A 16,281-nucleotide genomic window follows, 5' to 3' on the forward strand; every position below is an offset into this window, starting at 1 on the left:
CAAAGAAACGACAAGTAAAGGTTACACTTGTAACAGTCTGAGATATTTGAGTGTTGTGTGTAATGAAACAATACTCTTTGAAATCATAATTGTATTGCATTGTTTTAAACACTAAATATTTTACTTAAAACATTCCTCAGACACTTATTCAGTTATTTATAATATACGTTGTTCAAAAAAATCAAAAGTAGTTTCAATGTAGCTAGCTACTTTTTGATAGTAACTTGTAGTGTAGCTAACTACTTTTCCAAAAGGGTAGCTTGACTGTAGTTTAACTACTTTAACTTACGAGTAGCTTGTAGCTTGTCAAACTACAGTTTCAGAGTAGCTTCCCCAACACTGCAATTTAGTTAAACGTTTATTTTAGTAGGGAGGTTACTTTAAGGCATCATAAGCACAGATAGACAATACAGTGGTTTGGTTTGTTAGTCTTTGCATGCATGCTGAAACAGATGAAACTGTTGAAAGTTAAAATAGGTGATTTGTTTACATAATAGTATAGAGTAGAAAAAGCATCTTATGACAAATACAGTTTTTCTTTCATTTCACTAACATAGCAGCCATAGCCTACACAGCATAACAGCAGGTCTACCTAATGCCCTGATATACTAAATCTATCCAAACATCACTGTTTAGGCTTAACTAATACCTGCCCACTAATAATAAGTGAACAGGCCTTCATATTTAGCCTTCAAGGGATGCATCCACTTTCAAAAGTATTAGTCATAAACCATTAAACATGAAGGTAGTAAATACAAAAGTGACAAATGTGTGGTTAGTTCAGTTTGCATTACGCATCATATCTATAAAGTACCATAGTGTTTATACATAATGTCATGTTAGTAACGATTTTAAATCTAAATAATGTCATTAGTGCTTATGAATGCATGCTGATATATCTAATGAAGTCAACATATTGTACTGACAATTAAACATTTGACAAAAGAACATTCATCACATTTTTTATGTAATCAAAGAAAACTGTAATGTAACCAGTTTAAAATACTGTATGATTATGAACAAAACATATATGAGAACTCACTTTTTTATGAAACACAACTTTGAAACTATTTTGACGAGAACTCAGCCTTCAGACTTATTTAATGAACAGATCTGTCTAAAAATGTAACAAGTTTACCTGTTTATCTAGTCCTAAAGCTCACTGCATGGTCATGATCATTTTCAACATTGTTAAGGACTATATATATATATATATATATGTGTGTGTGTGTGTATGCATAAAATCGCACCTTCAGTCATGCATGAAAACACTTTATACAAAAAAAACCTTCATATGATAATTGTGAAATAAATACGTTTTTAAATAATTACTGACTCATAATTCTGTATAACAGATGAAGACATCTTGATTGTTCATTTGAATAAACACTTACACACACACATGAAGATCTGATATTATTGGCAGCATCTTCAGATTTCAGAGCACTGTACCATTTGAAGCAGATAACTGCTATAACTCCTACACGATAATGTCCAACGAACTAATATAGCTATAATGTACTGTTGAGGTAAAGTGAAAGTATATCCTATTCAACCTACAGAAACAAATGACACAACAGCATCAGTCCTTATAAATGTGTTTCCCTTCATGTTACTTTGGCTTCCAAAAGCTTACCTAATGGAAAGCTCAAATATAACGAAATCCTCTTAGTGCACTACCAGCATCAAAAAGTGCTCTATAAGAAAAACTAAAGGTGAAAGTAACATTTCAAAATGTCAGAAGTTGCAGTGTCTAATGGCATTCAACAGATCCTTGGACTTCACTGTCATCTTATGATTGCATTAAAAATATAAAGAACAGCATTCTTCCCTGGAGTTTTAGATTAAAATGCACTTTGGGTTTTGGCAGCATGGCAAGACAGACTGGAAGTGTAAGTCGAGAGAGAAGTATGGGAAAGGGAAAACCCAAGAGATGCAGTGTGGAAGATAAGAAAGATAAAATGAGAAGAAATAAATTGTCAAAGATAGAGAAGAGAGTCATTTAAATGATAAAGAACGTGAGGAAAAATTGAGAGTGAGAGAAAAATATGCAAGGAAAGATTAATGAAGCATGCATACAGAAACGTCATGTTGGAGATTTTCTTCAACCAGTCTGGGCCACCTAAAGAGAAAGAGAAATTCTACGTCAGTTGTACATGTGAGAATATGCACACACTACATGATGAGCAAAATAAATTCATGATCATGTGAAGGAAAACAATTTCTGTATTTACTTAAAATACAAAAATAATACTGTTTGGAATACCTGGGAAATTTTGACCCCAGTTAGTTTCTCAATGGTTTCAGGCAGTCTGGTCATGATGTCAAGCACTTCTCCTGTCAGCTTGGCTGCACCAACCTCTGAACCTCCACTGGAAACCATGGTGACCTTATTGGTAGCTGACAGGGGCTTACTTATCTCCTCTGCCATCTAATGGAGAGAAAGAACAATTTACCATCAATGTAAGACATCAACGTAAACTGCATTGAACTGCTTTTTGCTCTAAGCAGGATTATCTCCTGCAAGATTCATATTTTTGCAGTGCAATGCAATATTGTTCTGTACTGCCAACGCACTAGAAAAAAAAGCATTATAAATACACCATCTCACCAGTGGCAGTTTCTCCAGTAACATGTCCACCATAGCTCCTTCCTTGTACTGCTGGAAGGCGTCAGCCTTCTTAGCCATCTGCTCAGCCTCGGCACGACCTTTAGCCTCCACAGCGTATGCTTCAGCCTCTCCTTTCATCTGCAGAGACACAGTTCATTTGTAACACAAACTGTTTTGTTTTGCATATAGCCAAGATGATGTCTGATCACTTACTTTAATAGATTCGGCCTCAGCTTCTGCCTCCATGATCAGCTGAAGACTGTTGAAGTGCACAAAATGGCCAGATGCACAGGTTTTTAAAGGTGAATGGTTAAAATTTTTCAATTTTAAAATACTTTCTCCTATCCAAGCTGAGCCATTTTTTTGCAATTCCGTGTGATTTCATTAATGTGGAAATTACACACTTTTAAGACAAAAACAATTGCTGAATATTTGTGGAAAACAACCTCCATGTTAACCTCCATTGGTGTTTAAAACAAACAGGAAGCTGAGTGCACTGAAGAAGCATCCATCTCACCGTTCTGCTTGCGCCAGTTTCTCAAGCCGGTATCGTTCGGCCTCGGCTGGTTTCTTGACTTTGGCCTCCAGCTCTTTCTCCTTGCGTGCGATCTCCTGTTCTTGAAGCATGGTTTGCTGCGAGCGCTCCACCACCATTACCTGCATCTTCTCCTCCTCGATCCGCTGCTTTGTCTTTGCCACCTAATGCGACAGTTACACAGGAGGATGAAGATTTACTGAAATGTAAGTAAGTAAAAAAAAATTTTACCCACAAAATCAAGTCACACATTTATGTTTCTTAAATCGGCATAACTATTTAAGGAATAGTTCATCCAAGTATGCATTCCTTTCTTTTGCTGAACACAATAAAGATATTTTACTTTGTTGATGACCAGTTTCGGTTTCCGTTGACTTCCATGGTATTTTTTTTTCACTGGGAACCGAAACTGTTAGTTACAAAAATGATTCAAAATGACTTTTGTGTTCCACAGAATAAAGAAAGTCATACTGGTTTTGAATGACATAGGAGGGGAGTAAATTATGACATAATTATATTATATACAAAACCCCCAAGGATTCATTATAGAAAGTCAAGAAATTATTTCACAATGTTGAAGGTCACCAATAGGTTTGGTTGTCGTTTTACCTGGAGCTGATAGGCCATTTCAGACTCAGCTTTTTTGGTGAAGACCTCAATGTCATAGACAGCCTTCTTTAGCTCGTAGTCTCTCTGAGCCTTAGCCATCTCGATCTCATTCATGTACTGAGCTGACACCTTCTCCTGTATAGCATTGGCCTCCTGCAGAGAGAAGAGAGAAAGAAATGAGAGAGACATTAACATTAATACTCATTGATATTTAGATAAAAAGGCTGTATTTGCAACAGAGTTCAGGAATGGCTCACCCTGATCACTGCATCTCTTTTGTTCATGGCTTCCCCAATACGAGCATCCTTCTGTACTTGTGCCGTACGGGCCTTCCCCAAAGAGTGCAGGTAATCCTGAACCAAAAGACTTGATTTACCACTCACACAGATTATTTTTTTTAAAGCATTTTAAATATTCAGGGGCAGATTTATTAACAGCTTGAGCCAACACAAACTCTCCTACTGTCAGGATCCACTCGAGATATGCAGTGAAACACTAGCGATGGAAAAAGACACTTTATTTTTGCAATTAACCTTGCTTTAGGATTTTCCTTTTCAAAATTTATATGAGGACAGTATTTAAATGAATCATACAATGTGACTTACTAAGGTTTGCGGCAGTCATTTTACTGTTATTTGTGCCATTATTTAATGCCCAGAAAAAAGCATGTCTTAACCCACGATTATCATCGGCTCTGCTTGTTTGCGACCTCTACGCTAATTTGCACCGCTGTTGGTAGACTGCAGTGGTCATTATGAAAACACACTGGCTGCGTCTATGTTCTTTAATTCATGCATTGTCAGTAAATCATCTGCAGAACTTTCCTTTCCCATCCACACTTTTTATGGGATTGCACTCTCACGCTAATTTGCCTTGTTTAGTAAATTTGGCCCTAAGTTCGATTAACACAACAACACAAATGGGGCTAACAGACCTGGTCATCGTGAACATCTTTAAGTGTGTAGCTGACCACGCTGATGCCCATGTTGACAAGGTCAGACGAAGCCACCTTGAACACCTGCTCGGAAAACTTCTTTCTGTCTTTGTAGATCTCCTAAAGAACAAACACAAAACTCACCATGCTCAATTAAGTCAGTATACTATGCTGTGGACTGAAAGTGCAGATTTTGAACACTATATCCAGTTTTACTGCTGTTTGTGATGTTGCAGAGTGCAGTACATTTGCAAGGTGGACACTTTCTCTGTGAACATATCTATTTACCTCCACAGTCAGGTGAGCAATGATGGCTCTCTGGTGACCCTCCAGTGTTTCCAAGGCAATGTGGGCAATCTCACCCTCTGACTTTCCCAAAAACATCTGACATGCTGCAGCCAACATCTGTTTATTTTGCCCTTGAATCTTCATCTGTCAAAGAGAGAAGGTTCAGTTTAGCCACATAACAATCAATAATTTTTTTTTTTTACAGAAAAGTTATTAAAGGAAGATAAAGTATTTCATAAAAGACAGAATACCACAGTAATCTGGGAAAAACAGTTGTATTAAATGATAAAAACAGCTTTCTTAAACCCTATGAAATGTTTTTTACTGCATATTAGAGAGTGCGTGAGATAGTTAACCTGTGCAATTCCAGTGACAGAGACGGGCACTCCATGACGTGTGTACACTTTATCACTCTTTACATTCAGCGTCAGTGTGTTCAAAGAGATCCTGTGATGGAAGAAAGAGAAAAGGCTGAGATTTGTTTATGCAAACCATGCATACATATATCCACAAACACAAAGAGTGAATAATACCTTTGTATCTGCTGAACGCATGGAAAAACAAACACTCTCCCCCCAGAGATCATGACTGGTGGTGAGCGGCAGAAACCTGAGGCAGGAGTCAGATCACATATGTGTTTTCATGATTTCTACTGAAAATATCTCTCTATAAACATATATCTGTTATGTTTAGTCTTACCCGACACCACCATTGCTTCATTTGGACCGCAAGTGTAAAACATTTTCACACTATGGAGAAACCAGAGAAATTAAAATAGTGGAACACTTTAAAATTATTTTAGAATTATATGTGGAGGAAAAAGCAATCACTGTGGATTAGTTTTTTAATATCTCGCATAACAACAATATTATTATATTCTTAAATCTCCATTCTCATTGCAACATTCAGTATGGCACACTTTGCAAAACTTTTACAAGCAATTAATCCAAAGAGGCTGTAGGCCACCAAGACATATATAATATATGTATATAATATATTTTTATATATGTTTTATATAAGTACATATACACGCATATTTACATTTACATTTATGCATTTAGCAGACGCTTTTATCCAAAGCGACTTACATTGCATTCAAGTTACAGTTTTTACATTTTTATCAGCTTTTAACAGTATATATGTAAGTACATAACATGCTGAAACGTCAAAGGTTAAAATATCCTTACATATGTGTAAAAAACACTCAAATAATTATAAAGTAAAATTAAATCTATTCAAAATAAAATCTATTAAAAGCGAATTGAATTCGAATTCTATATTCTACATAAAATTTATTTATAGTGTGTACAAACAATGCACAGTATCTTACAATCTGCATAATAAACCCAGTAATGCCTTTAAGTAGTATCGATTGACTGATGCGTTTTTGCTTCTCTGAAATGGTGGGCTTGTGGTTGCTTATTAAATTCAGGTTAATCTCCGGAGAAAAAGCATCCAAGTCCATTCATTTATTAAAGGGTCCTAAACGTGGCAGATGGCAAAACACGAGCATCTCTCTCGTTGTTATTCAGAATTAGCGTTGACATAAATACATATTTGCTTTTTTGTTTTGTTTTATATTGTGTTATACTGTATTGTTTTTGTTGTTGTTGTTTTTTTGTATGGTGGAGAGCACTAGGAGGTGCCCTTTAATTACATTAGTAGCCTATAATAATATTAAAGCAAGCGAATTTTGCCTGTTATCTTAGCCTACTGATGCGAAATAACACATAAACACAACAACAACGTCTACAAATTCGCAATATTGTATCGACCAGTATAAGAAATGAATCCAGTGTTTACATCCAGCATGTCACGACAGCGTATCCATCGGAACAGACTGCAGAGAAAATAATAGTCAGAAACACTCTTACCGTTAGGTGAATGGATAGAAAACATTAATCGACTTAATAATAGCACGATATCTGGGTTATTTTCAAAACGCTGTAAGACAAAGATGCAGCAATCCAGCAGCTGTAGCAGCAGCAGCGCGCGCCGGTGATGGATCATACAGGCATACAGGCGCCATCCCCTGGAGCAGTTCTTCCCAATGTGTGGCCCTCAAAGCTATCGCATATGGCAAGCCGGCTTAGCATTTAATCTATAAGCCGTAGTAGTATCTATTTTCATGCTACTAGTACTGATTTTTTAGATACTAGTATCTTTTCCATTAAGTACTAGTATGGCAAGCCGTCTTAGCATTTAATCTATAAGCCGTACTAGTATCTATTTTCATGCTACTAGTACTTATTTTTTAGATACTAGTATCTTTTCCATTAAGTACTAGCTTCATTAGGTACTAGTACTTATTCTTTAGCTACTAGTGCTTATTCTTTAGCTACTAGTGTCTTTTGTAAAGATACTAGTACTTATTCATTAGATACTAGTACTTATGTTTTAGATACTGGTACTTATTCATTAGATACTAGTACCTATTTAATAGATACTAGTAGTTATTCATTAGGCACTAGTACTTATTTATTAGACACTAGTATCTTTTGTGATTACTACTAGTAACAATTCTTATCTTACTAGTCAGATCTGCTTTTTTACTCGTCTTATGTCATGACTAGTCCAAATGGCTACAGTAGAGTTCAATTAAAAAATTTACTAGTAAAATAAAAATTCTTACTAGTAACATTTTGAATAAGTACTAGTATCTAATAAATGTGTACTAGTATCTATTGAATAAGTACTAGTATCTAATGAATAAGTACTAGTACCTAATGAATAAGTACTAGTATCTAATGAATAAGTACTAGTATCTAATGAATAAGTACTAGTATCTAATGAATAAGCACTAGTACCTAATGAATAAGTACTAGTGTCTATTTAATTGGTACTAGTATCTAATGAATAAGTACTAGTTCCTAATGAATAAGTACTAGTATCTAATGAATAAGTACTAGTACCTAATGAATAACTACTAGTACATAAAAATTAAGTACTAGTCACTAGTGGAATACTTAATAGTTAAAACTGAATAGTTGATATCTCAATGACGGATCCCCATAGAAGTCAATGGCAAAAAATTTAAATTTGTTACTAGTAATAATATAATAGTTACTAGTCACTATTGAAATACGTACTAGTATCTAATGAATAAGTACTAGTATCTAATGAATAAATACTAGTATCTAATAAATAAGTACTAGTATCTAATAAATAAGTACTAGTATTTAATCAATAAGTACTAGTATCTAATGAATACGTACTAGTACCTAATAAATAAGCACTAGTATCTAATGAAAAGGTACTAGTATCTAATGATTAAGTACTAGTATCTAATGAATAAGTACTAGTAACTTTACAAAAGACACTAGTACCCAAAGAATAAACACTAGTAGCTAAAGAATAAGTACTAGTGCCTAATGAATAAGTACTAGTACCTAATTAATAAGTACTAGTACTTAATGGAAAAGATACTAGTATCTAAAAAATAAGTACTAGTAACATGAAAATAGATACTAGTACGGTTAATAGATTAAATGCTAAGGCGGCTTGCCATACAGGAACGCGATATTTGCTGAATCCCATGCATTAAGTTTAACTATAAAAAACTTTACTGGTCCTTCAATTTAAATGCAGCTGTCATAATCACATTTAAACATTGTTGAATGCAAATATGGATTTGAATACAATACATTTGTGAATTGTGTATCTGTGTGGCTTTTGCTACATATTTTTTATAGAATTAATTGGATTTAGATGCAGTTCATATGTAAACTGAATACAGCTTATCGTTTTATCTTGACAGGGATATGAATTGTGGAGCTTTTGCTGATTGCTAAACTATGCCTCTGGAATTTTGGAGGCTGGGAATCACCTGTATCTTGGAGATTCTTATAAATGTCTGTATCCAATTGAAAATACTGTGCAAACGGCAAGGTAGAGTTTAACTTATTTTATTTTTTGAATGAAAGTGATAAAGAATTATTGAAACTGCCTTTCTGTTTTGCAGCTGCTCAGTGAGAAGACATGCAGAATTTTCTCCTCGTCCTCCTCATGTTTGGTGTCAGAGTCTTGATATTGATGTTGCCCTGCCAGGTTCATGCAGGAAATATCAGATTTCTATCTGATATCCAAAGTTATTCAAACTCCATTATTAAGTTAATATTTCTGTAGCCAAGAGGCAGATGGTAAGGAAAAGCAAGGGGCAGAAAATTAAGAAAGGAGCAGTTTATTGCATAACCCTATTTGTGTAAACAGAAACATACTTGTTTTTATAACAAGCCAGAAGCAATGGGAACTTTCTGCTTCTTAACAATATCTATGGCATTGAACTCCTTGAAGCTTGTAGAGGCAATACAATAAAAAAGTTATTGTTTTCATCAGTTCACAGATTAATTAAGCTTAAATATTATTCCATGTACAACAACATTGTTGTTATACAACATTAGGAAAAACATGACGATGAACATGAATCAGATAAGGAGAAAATGATGTATCACAGTTGTTTATTATAATATAGGAATGTTTGTGAGGTTGCAGAAGCTCATTCATGAACCTTTAATTGTTAACAGTAGTGGTGTAAACAGACCAAATATTCCTATTGGCCTCTTATCAGTAATGACTTCCTAATCATATGAACAGGTTGACAATATCGCTGTGATCTGGGACACTTTTTGGATGCTACAGACAGGTGACTCAAGAAGACTAAAGGTCACTGCACACTTAGTCCGAAATTTTCGCATGTTAAAAAATAAATATGACCTCACGTTGTGTCAATCACGTTTGCGCACTGCCTCCGAAACTTTCGTCCATCAAAAAAAAAATAGAATCAGGTTCGATTTTCTGCATTTTCGCATCCGTAGCATGCATTTTGATAGGAAAGGATGGGGAAAACGGAAAAACAAGAAAAAATGAACTGCAGTACTGAAGTATTGAGTATTGAAACTCAAATGTAAATATTCTAATATTTTGAGATACCGATTTTTGACTTTCATGAGCTGTAAGCTCTAATCATCAAAATTAAAACAAAAAATGTTTTACTTTACATGCAATGAATCTAAAATATATGAAAGTTTCACTTTTTGAAATAAGTTACAAGAAAAAAATTAACTTTTTCACGATATTCAAATTTTTTGAGATGCACCTGTACATAAGTAATGCTTTTTTGTAGCTAAGGCATGTTTGTAAAAACTACTTAAAAAACTACTTAAATGCCCTAATTTAACAAAGGCCTAGTCCTGGTTTAATCTGGTAAATATGATTTAACCAAGCACATGTTCCTGGATCAACATCCTTGCTTATCCTGGAACAACATTCCATTCAACCAATCAGAATTGAGGCATATTTTTTCAGGAAATATCAGTTTTAGGTTTACGATCAAGGTTAGGTGATTACAGCTCATGAAAGTCAAAAATCAGTATCTCAAAATATTAGACAGGGCTCCAGACAAAAAAAAAAATCGAGTAAGGAGCCATTGGCTCCTATAAAAGAAAAACTTAGGCGCCAAATTATTTTTTTAGGTGCCACAGAATAAAAGTGGTTTATTTTATTATTATCATTTTATTTTTCCCCCTATTTTAACATTTCAATCATTTTGTCATGTGTTTATGTCTTATCTTTTCTAGGCTTTATCAGCATTTTAATCCATCTTGTAGATGATCAGGTCGACCGGGGGACTAAGGTTCACTTAAAGTGTGAATTAAATGTCTTTTACAACTTGAAATATACAGTCACAAAGAATTGTTCGTTACACAGAATCTGTACCAATATCATGGACCATAAGCATCACTTGGCAACTGAGTGCAGTGCATCCTATAAATGTTGTCACGTCTTTCATGTACAACACAATAAGTAAAAATATTAATATGCAACAGCGCATAAATATAGCAAAACGCTCCTCTTTATAGTTATTTTTCTAGCTGACTGATGAGTTTATGGACACTGAGTGGTTATTCTGAGGTAAATGTATTACAATGCAATGTTTACAAGCTTTATACATTTCCTCAGTTTGAAACACTGAATGAGCTTTTACATAAAACATTTCAGTAAGTTGTACTATAGGCTTTCTTATTGCCTACCTTTTGATCATGTTCATTTCATACTATAGTAGTAAATCGAAATATATAATGGGTTCACTTGCTGCTTTAACTGAGGTGCTAAAGAGATCGCGCCTGAGCATTAAGTGCGATACTCTCCGCTCGCGCGATCCGGACGCATACACGGACCGTGTGGACGCGGGGTACGTTTATATTATCACCTTTCAGGTCTCTCTCACAGCGTTCAACAGACTGTGTGCGGCAGAGACGAGGACTGTTTGAAACTCTTTTCCAGTAAAACTTTGATGCGCATCGTCTTATGTAAGTTTAATACGTGAACATAACAAAAGATGTGAGCGCAAAACAATCGGGAAAAAAGTCCTTTCATGCAAATTATATATAGTCGCCAGTGGCGACCTCAGCAAAAACTTCACTCGCAAATTAATATTTTTGGTCGCAAATGCGACCATTTTAGTCGCAGTTCGGAGCCCTGTTAGAATATTTACATTTGAGTTTAAATTAATGATCATCCCCACAGTGTAAATTCTGGGTATCTCTTGTTCTTTGAAACCAAAATAATGGGGAAGACTGCTGACTTGGCAATGATCCAGAAGACGAACATTGACACCCTCCACAAAGAGGGTAAGTCACAGAGGGTCATTACTGAAAGGGGTGGCTGTTTACAGAGTGCTGTATCAAATGCAAAGTTGACTGGAAGGAAGAAATTGGGTAGGAAAAGGTGCACAAGCAACAGAGATGACTGCAAGCTTGAGAATACTGTTAAGCAAAGCTGATTCAAACACTTGTGAGAGCTTCACAAGGAGTGGATTGAAGCTGGAGTCAGTGCATCAAGAGTCTCCACGCTCAGACGTCTTCAGGAAAAGGGCTACCAAGCCACTTCTGAACCAGAGACAATGTCAGAAGCGTCTTACCTGGGCTACGGAGAAAAAGAACCGGACTGTTGCTCAGTGGTCCAAAGTCCTCTTTTCAGATGAAAGTAAATTTTCCAAATTTTAATTTGGAAATCAAGCTCCCAGAGTCTGGAGGAAGAGTGGAGAGGCACAGAATCCATGTTGCTTGAAGTCCAGTGTGAAGTTTCCACAGTCAGTGATGATTTGAGCTGCCATGTCATCTGCTGGTGTTGGTCCACTGTGTTTTCTGAAGTCCACAGTCAACGCAGCCATCTACCAGGACATTTTAGAGCACTTCATGCTTCCTTCTGCTGACAAGCTTTATGGAGATGCTGATTTCATTTTCCAGCAAGACTTGGCACCTGCCCACACTGCCAAAGGTACCAAAAGCTGGTTCAATGACCATGGTGTTACTGTGCTTGATTGGCCAGCAAACTCGCCTGACCTGAACCCCATAGAGAATCTATGGGGTATTGTCAAGAGGAAGAAGAGAGACACCAGACCCAACAATGCAGATGGCCTGAAGGCCGCTATCAAAGCAACCTGGGCTTCCATACCACCTCAGCAGTGCCACAAACTGATCACCTCCATGCCACACAGCATTAATGCAGTAATTAAAGCAAAAGGAGCCCCTACCAAGTATTGAGTACATATACAGTAAGTGAACATACTTTCCAGAAGGCCAACAATTCACTAAAAGTGTTTTTATTTTTTTGGTCTTATGAAGTATTCTAATTTGTTGAGATGAATTGGTGGGTTTTTGTTAAATGTGAGCCTAAGTCATCACAATTAAAAGAACCAAAGACTTAAACTACTTCAGTCTGTGTGCACAGAATTTATTTAATACACAAGTTTCCCAATTTGAGTTGAATTACTGAAATAAATTAACTTTTCCACAACATTCTAATTTATTGAGATGCACCTGTATTTAATGGATGTAATAATAAACTTTGAAGAAGTTTGTGAACAGACAATTGGCTTCATGTACATAACTCTTTCCATGGGCCCATGTCTTCATGAATGATAAGGAACTGAGAGTGTTTAGGTGGTGACGAGACATAACGGGGTTAATTAATTAACACCTTATAAGGATATTGTCACACACTGATCAAGGAGGAAGACAAGTGGATAAAGTTAGCGAAGGATATTTTTTCACAACAACTAAGGCTGGGCTTCCAACAGAGGTAAGACAACAGAGGAGGCACTGGAAGCAGAATGCACAGATATCAATTAGCGTAACCTTGCGATCCCACAGGCAGGGGTCGATCCTGGACGGATGGGCAGACAGGAAACCATTGACCAGCATAGAGTTGCTTGCAACCTTGAGACCAGCCGACGAGTGACTGAGGTGAGTGAGCTTTTGAATAGTGGTGGCAAGTGGTTGCAGGTGTTCATGATTAGTACTCTGGGGATTGAGAACGGGTGTAGGAGACTGATTCAGTTGATGAGGCAGGTGATTCCATGACAGATATTCTATCTCTTGCTCAATTTCTGTTTTCCTATACTTTAATTTCTGCTACTATATATATATATATATATATATATATATATGCACCACATGGATAATAAAGTTGAGCCTTTAGTGAACTGCACCATTCGTGTGTCATTCTTGGTTTCCCAGGTACCCGTCTCCTTTGCTCCATAGCCCAACCAGATTTTGGATCTCTGCAATTACTTAAATATTTTTATGAAAATATTTATAACAGTTTGGGGGCTCGTCCGCTAAGGGGGGAATCTCTTTATGAACTGGGAAAAGAAACGTCCGGAGATCGAGTGGGAAAGGTGCGCTGGAGATCAGGGAAGGACCTACGATAAAAAGGGTTTTGCATATTTCTTGAAGGAAATAGGCCTACAGAGCTTACCCCTGTAGGATCCTGAGAATTATCCCATAAAGAGGCGGGATAGGTTATACTCACTATAGTCGCTAGTGGAATTTATGGTAACACTTTAGAATACTGTTTCTTACTTACTGCATAACTAATAAGGAATTATTGAAGAACTAACAGGTAATTATTCATTAACACTTAACTTACTGTTAACTACTAAGGAAGATGTGTTACCTAATCAGTATGTAATACAATTTTATGTAAAAGTACAGATACCCCAATAAAATATTACTCCAGTAAAATTATAAGTAGGCCTATTCATTTTCAAAATTACTTGAGTAAAAGGACAAGTACAAAGTACTACTACAGTAGCAACTTTGATACAGTCCACTACTACTGTTATTAGCCTATAATGGACATGAAATATGCATTTTGTTTGCAGCACACCCAAAAGGACTCATTACTATAATTGTACATAACGAGGAGTGAGAACCAGAAGGGCATAAGAGACATTTTGGATGAAATGGATATATATATATTTTGTCACGGTGCACACACGAGGGAGGAACCAGGAACACACAGACGAGGATATAACTTCAAACAATATACTTTACTTAACATCAGGACATGGCAGGACAAGGCAAGGCAGACAAGGACATCACACACCGGGGTTAACGAGTAGACCAGACGAAATCAAATTGAACAGACAGGACTATAAATAAACAGGTAAATCATAGATAATGAGACGAACACGGCTAGACAAGAATTAACTAATGATAACATTTAACAAGGACAGGAAACAAACCAAATAAGGAAACATGAGGCGGGAACACATGACAGACACGACAGAGGACTGACATATATATATATATATATACATACATATATCAAAAGAAAGCTCTCGATGAGCACTTTCTACTGACAAAAGTGTACTGTAATCCATGAGTGTACAAATGTTTATTATAAACGATTGAAATCAGTGCACAAAGTCAGATCAACCAATGGTAAATTTTAGTTTTGGCCCTCCTCTAAAGTTGGTGAAATGTCACTTACGCCTTTCTGGTTCTCACCCATTATGTTTTTGCCTGTATCTTAAATAATTGCATTGTGCGCATGTTCTGTAGGAAATCTGCTTCGGAAAGGAAACCCAACTCCACTGTCTTGCCATAACTATCCAACTTAAAGGTTTCACTATATTGTCACTTTAGAAGGCCTACTGTTTCAGGTTCGAAATAAGTCCTGCAGAATTATTTGATAATTCTTTATTAATTACTAATGGGTTACCTGTATTTTAATTTTCCCTCAGTCCTTGCCTTATACATACAGGAATTGAATTAATTGTAATGTGCTATATGGTGAGGAGGCACACATACAGTGCTGTATATAAAATATAAAAACTAAGGTAAGTTATCGCATGGCACTGGAGAGGTGGTGAGGTTCCCATCGGAAGCTGATTTCTTACAAAACACACTCACAAAACAATTCACTACACAGGCAAAACCTCTATAAAATGTATTGCATTTATTAATATTGCATTTTCATACTACTACTACTGCTAATAACATTTATATGAGAGGGTCACAACTCAATTTATTTGCGTATAATTGTTCAGTAGTAGTTATTTCATAGTTATTTTTCCTGAGCCTTAACTAGTAGATAATTAATAGTAGTTCTTCAGGAGGTATGACAGAATACATTAGTTATTGATTAGCTAACTGTTACTTAACACAATCATAAAATTGTATTACATACTGATTAGTTAACACATCTTCCGCAGTTATTAGTTATGCAGTAAGTATTTATGTTTCATTGTTGTTATACTGTCAGTCCTGTCTTCCTGTGTCTTGTGTTCCCCCTCCTCTCGTGACCATATTTGGTTATAGTTCCTGTTCCTGTCCCCGTTTAGGTTTATCAGTTTATTAGTCCCCAACCGTGTGTCATTAATAATCTAGTTTATCCTCGTTTAGTCTCCCCTACTTAAGCCCTGTGTTTCCAGTCTCTGGTGTCCGGTCTAATTGTCTCTCTGTGAATGGCTGATTGTCTTTCTGTGTCGCCAGCGGTCCCTGTGTTTGGATTACTAAAGTCAATGTTTTGAAGAGTTCCCTGGCTCCATACGTGTTGTGACACCTGCTGTACATACATTTAATGTTACTTTGAAATTACTTTTAGTGCAATAAGCAATCCTGAATAGTTTTCTTGACACATTAGAAAAACCATTGAAATATTTAAATGTATTTTATTTAAAACTAATACAATTTAATTACTAATCAAAGTGAGTCGTTATGAATTTGCCAAAAATTGCTTTTGAATTAAACATCTATAATTCATGAATAAAGTCTGACCAATCTAAATATAAAGTATATAAATATATAAGTAGGGGAAGTCGTGGCCTAATGGTTAGAGAGTCGGACTCGTAATCGAAAGGTTGCGAGTTCGAGCCCCCCGGCCGGCAGGAACTGTAGGTGGGGGGAGGGAACGTCCAGCGCTCTCTCCACCCTCAATACCACGACTGAGGTGCCCTTGAGCAAGGCACCGAACCCCCAACTGCTCCCCGGCTGCCCACTGCTCCGGTGTGTGTGT

General features: G+C 36.2%; 1 protein-coding gene across 1 annotated transcript; it reads right to left on the reverse strand.

Annotated features, from left to right (window-relative positions):
* Positions 1-946: 946 nt before the first annotated feature.
* Positions 947-7,033, reverse strand: LOC306846889 (flotillin-1-like). Its single transcript, XM_079380577.1, has 13 exons — positions 6,852-7,033; positions 5,677-5,726; positions 5,511-5,586; positions 5,334-5,424; positions 4,978-5,121; positions 4,690-4,809; positions 4,013-4,108; positions 3,756-3,908; positions 3,129-3,310; positions 2,825-2,870; positions 2,612-2,749; positions 2,267-2,431; positions 947-2,122 (listed from the first exon to the last, which is right to left on the reverse strand). Exons 2-13 carry the CDS (start codon positions 5,717-5,719, stop codon positions 2,105-2,107), a joined length of 1,272 nt encoding a protein of 423 aa, XP_079236703.1. The 5' UTR covers positions 5,720-5,726; positions 6,852-7,033; the 3' UTR covers positions 947-2,104.
* Between the last annotated feature and the right edge of the window lie 9,248 nt (positions 7,034-16,281).

Source organism: Barbus barbus, assembly GCF_936440315.1.
Source record: "Barbus barbus genome assembly, chromosome: 27".
NCBI lineage: Eukaryota > Metazoa > Chordata > Actinopteri > Cypriniformes > Cyprinidae > Barbus > Barbus barbus.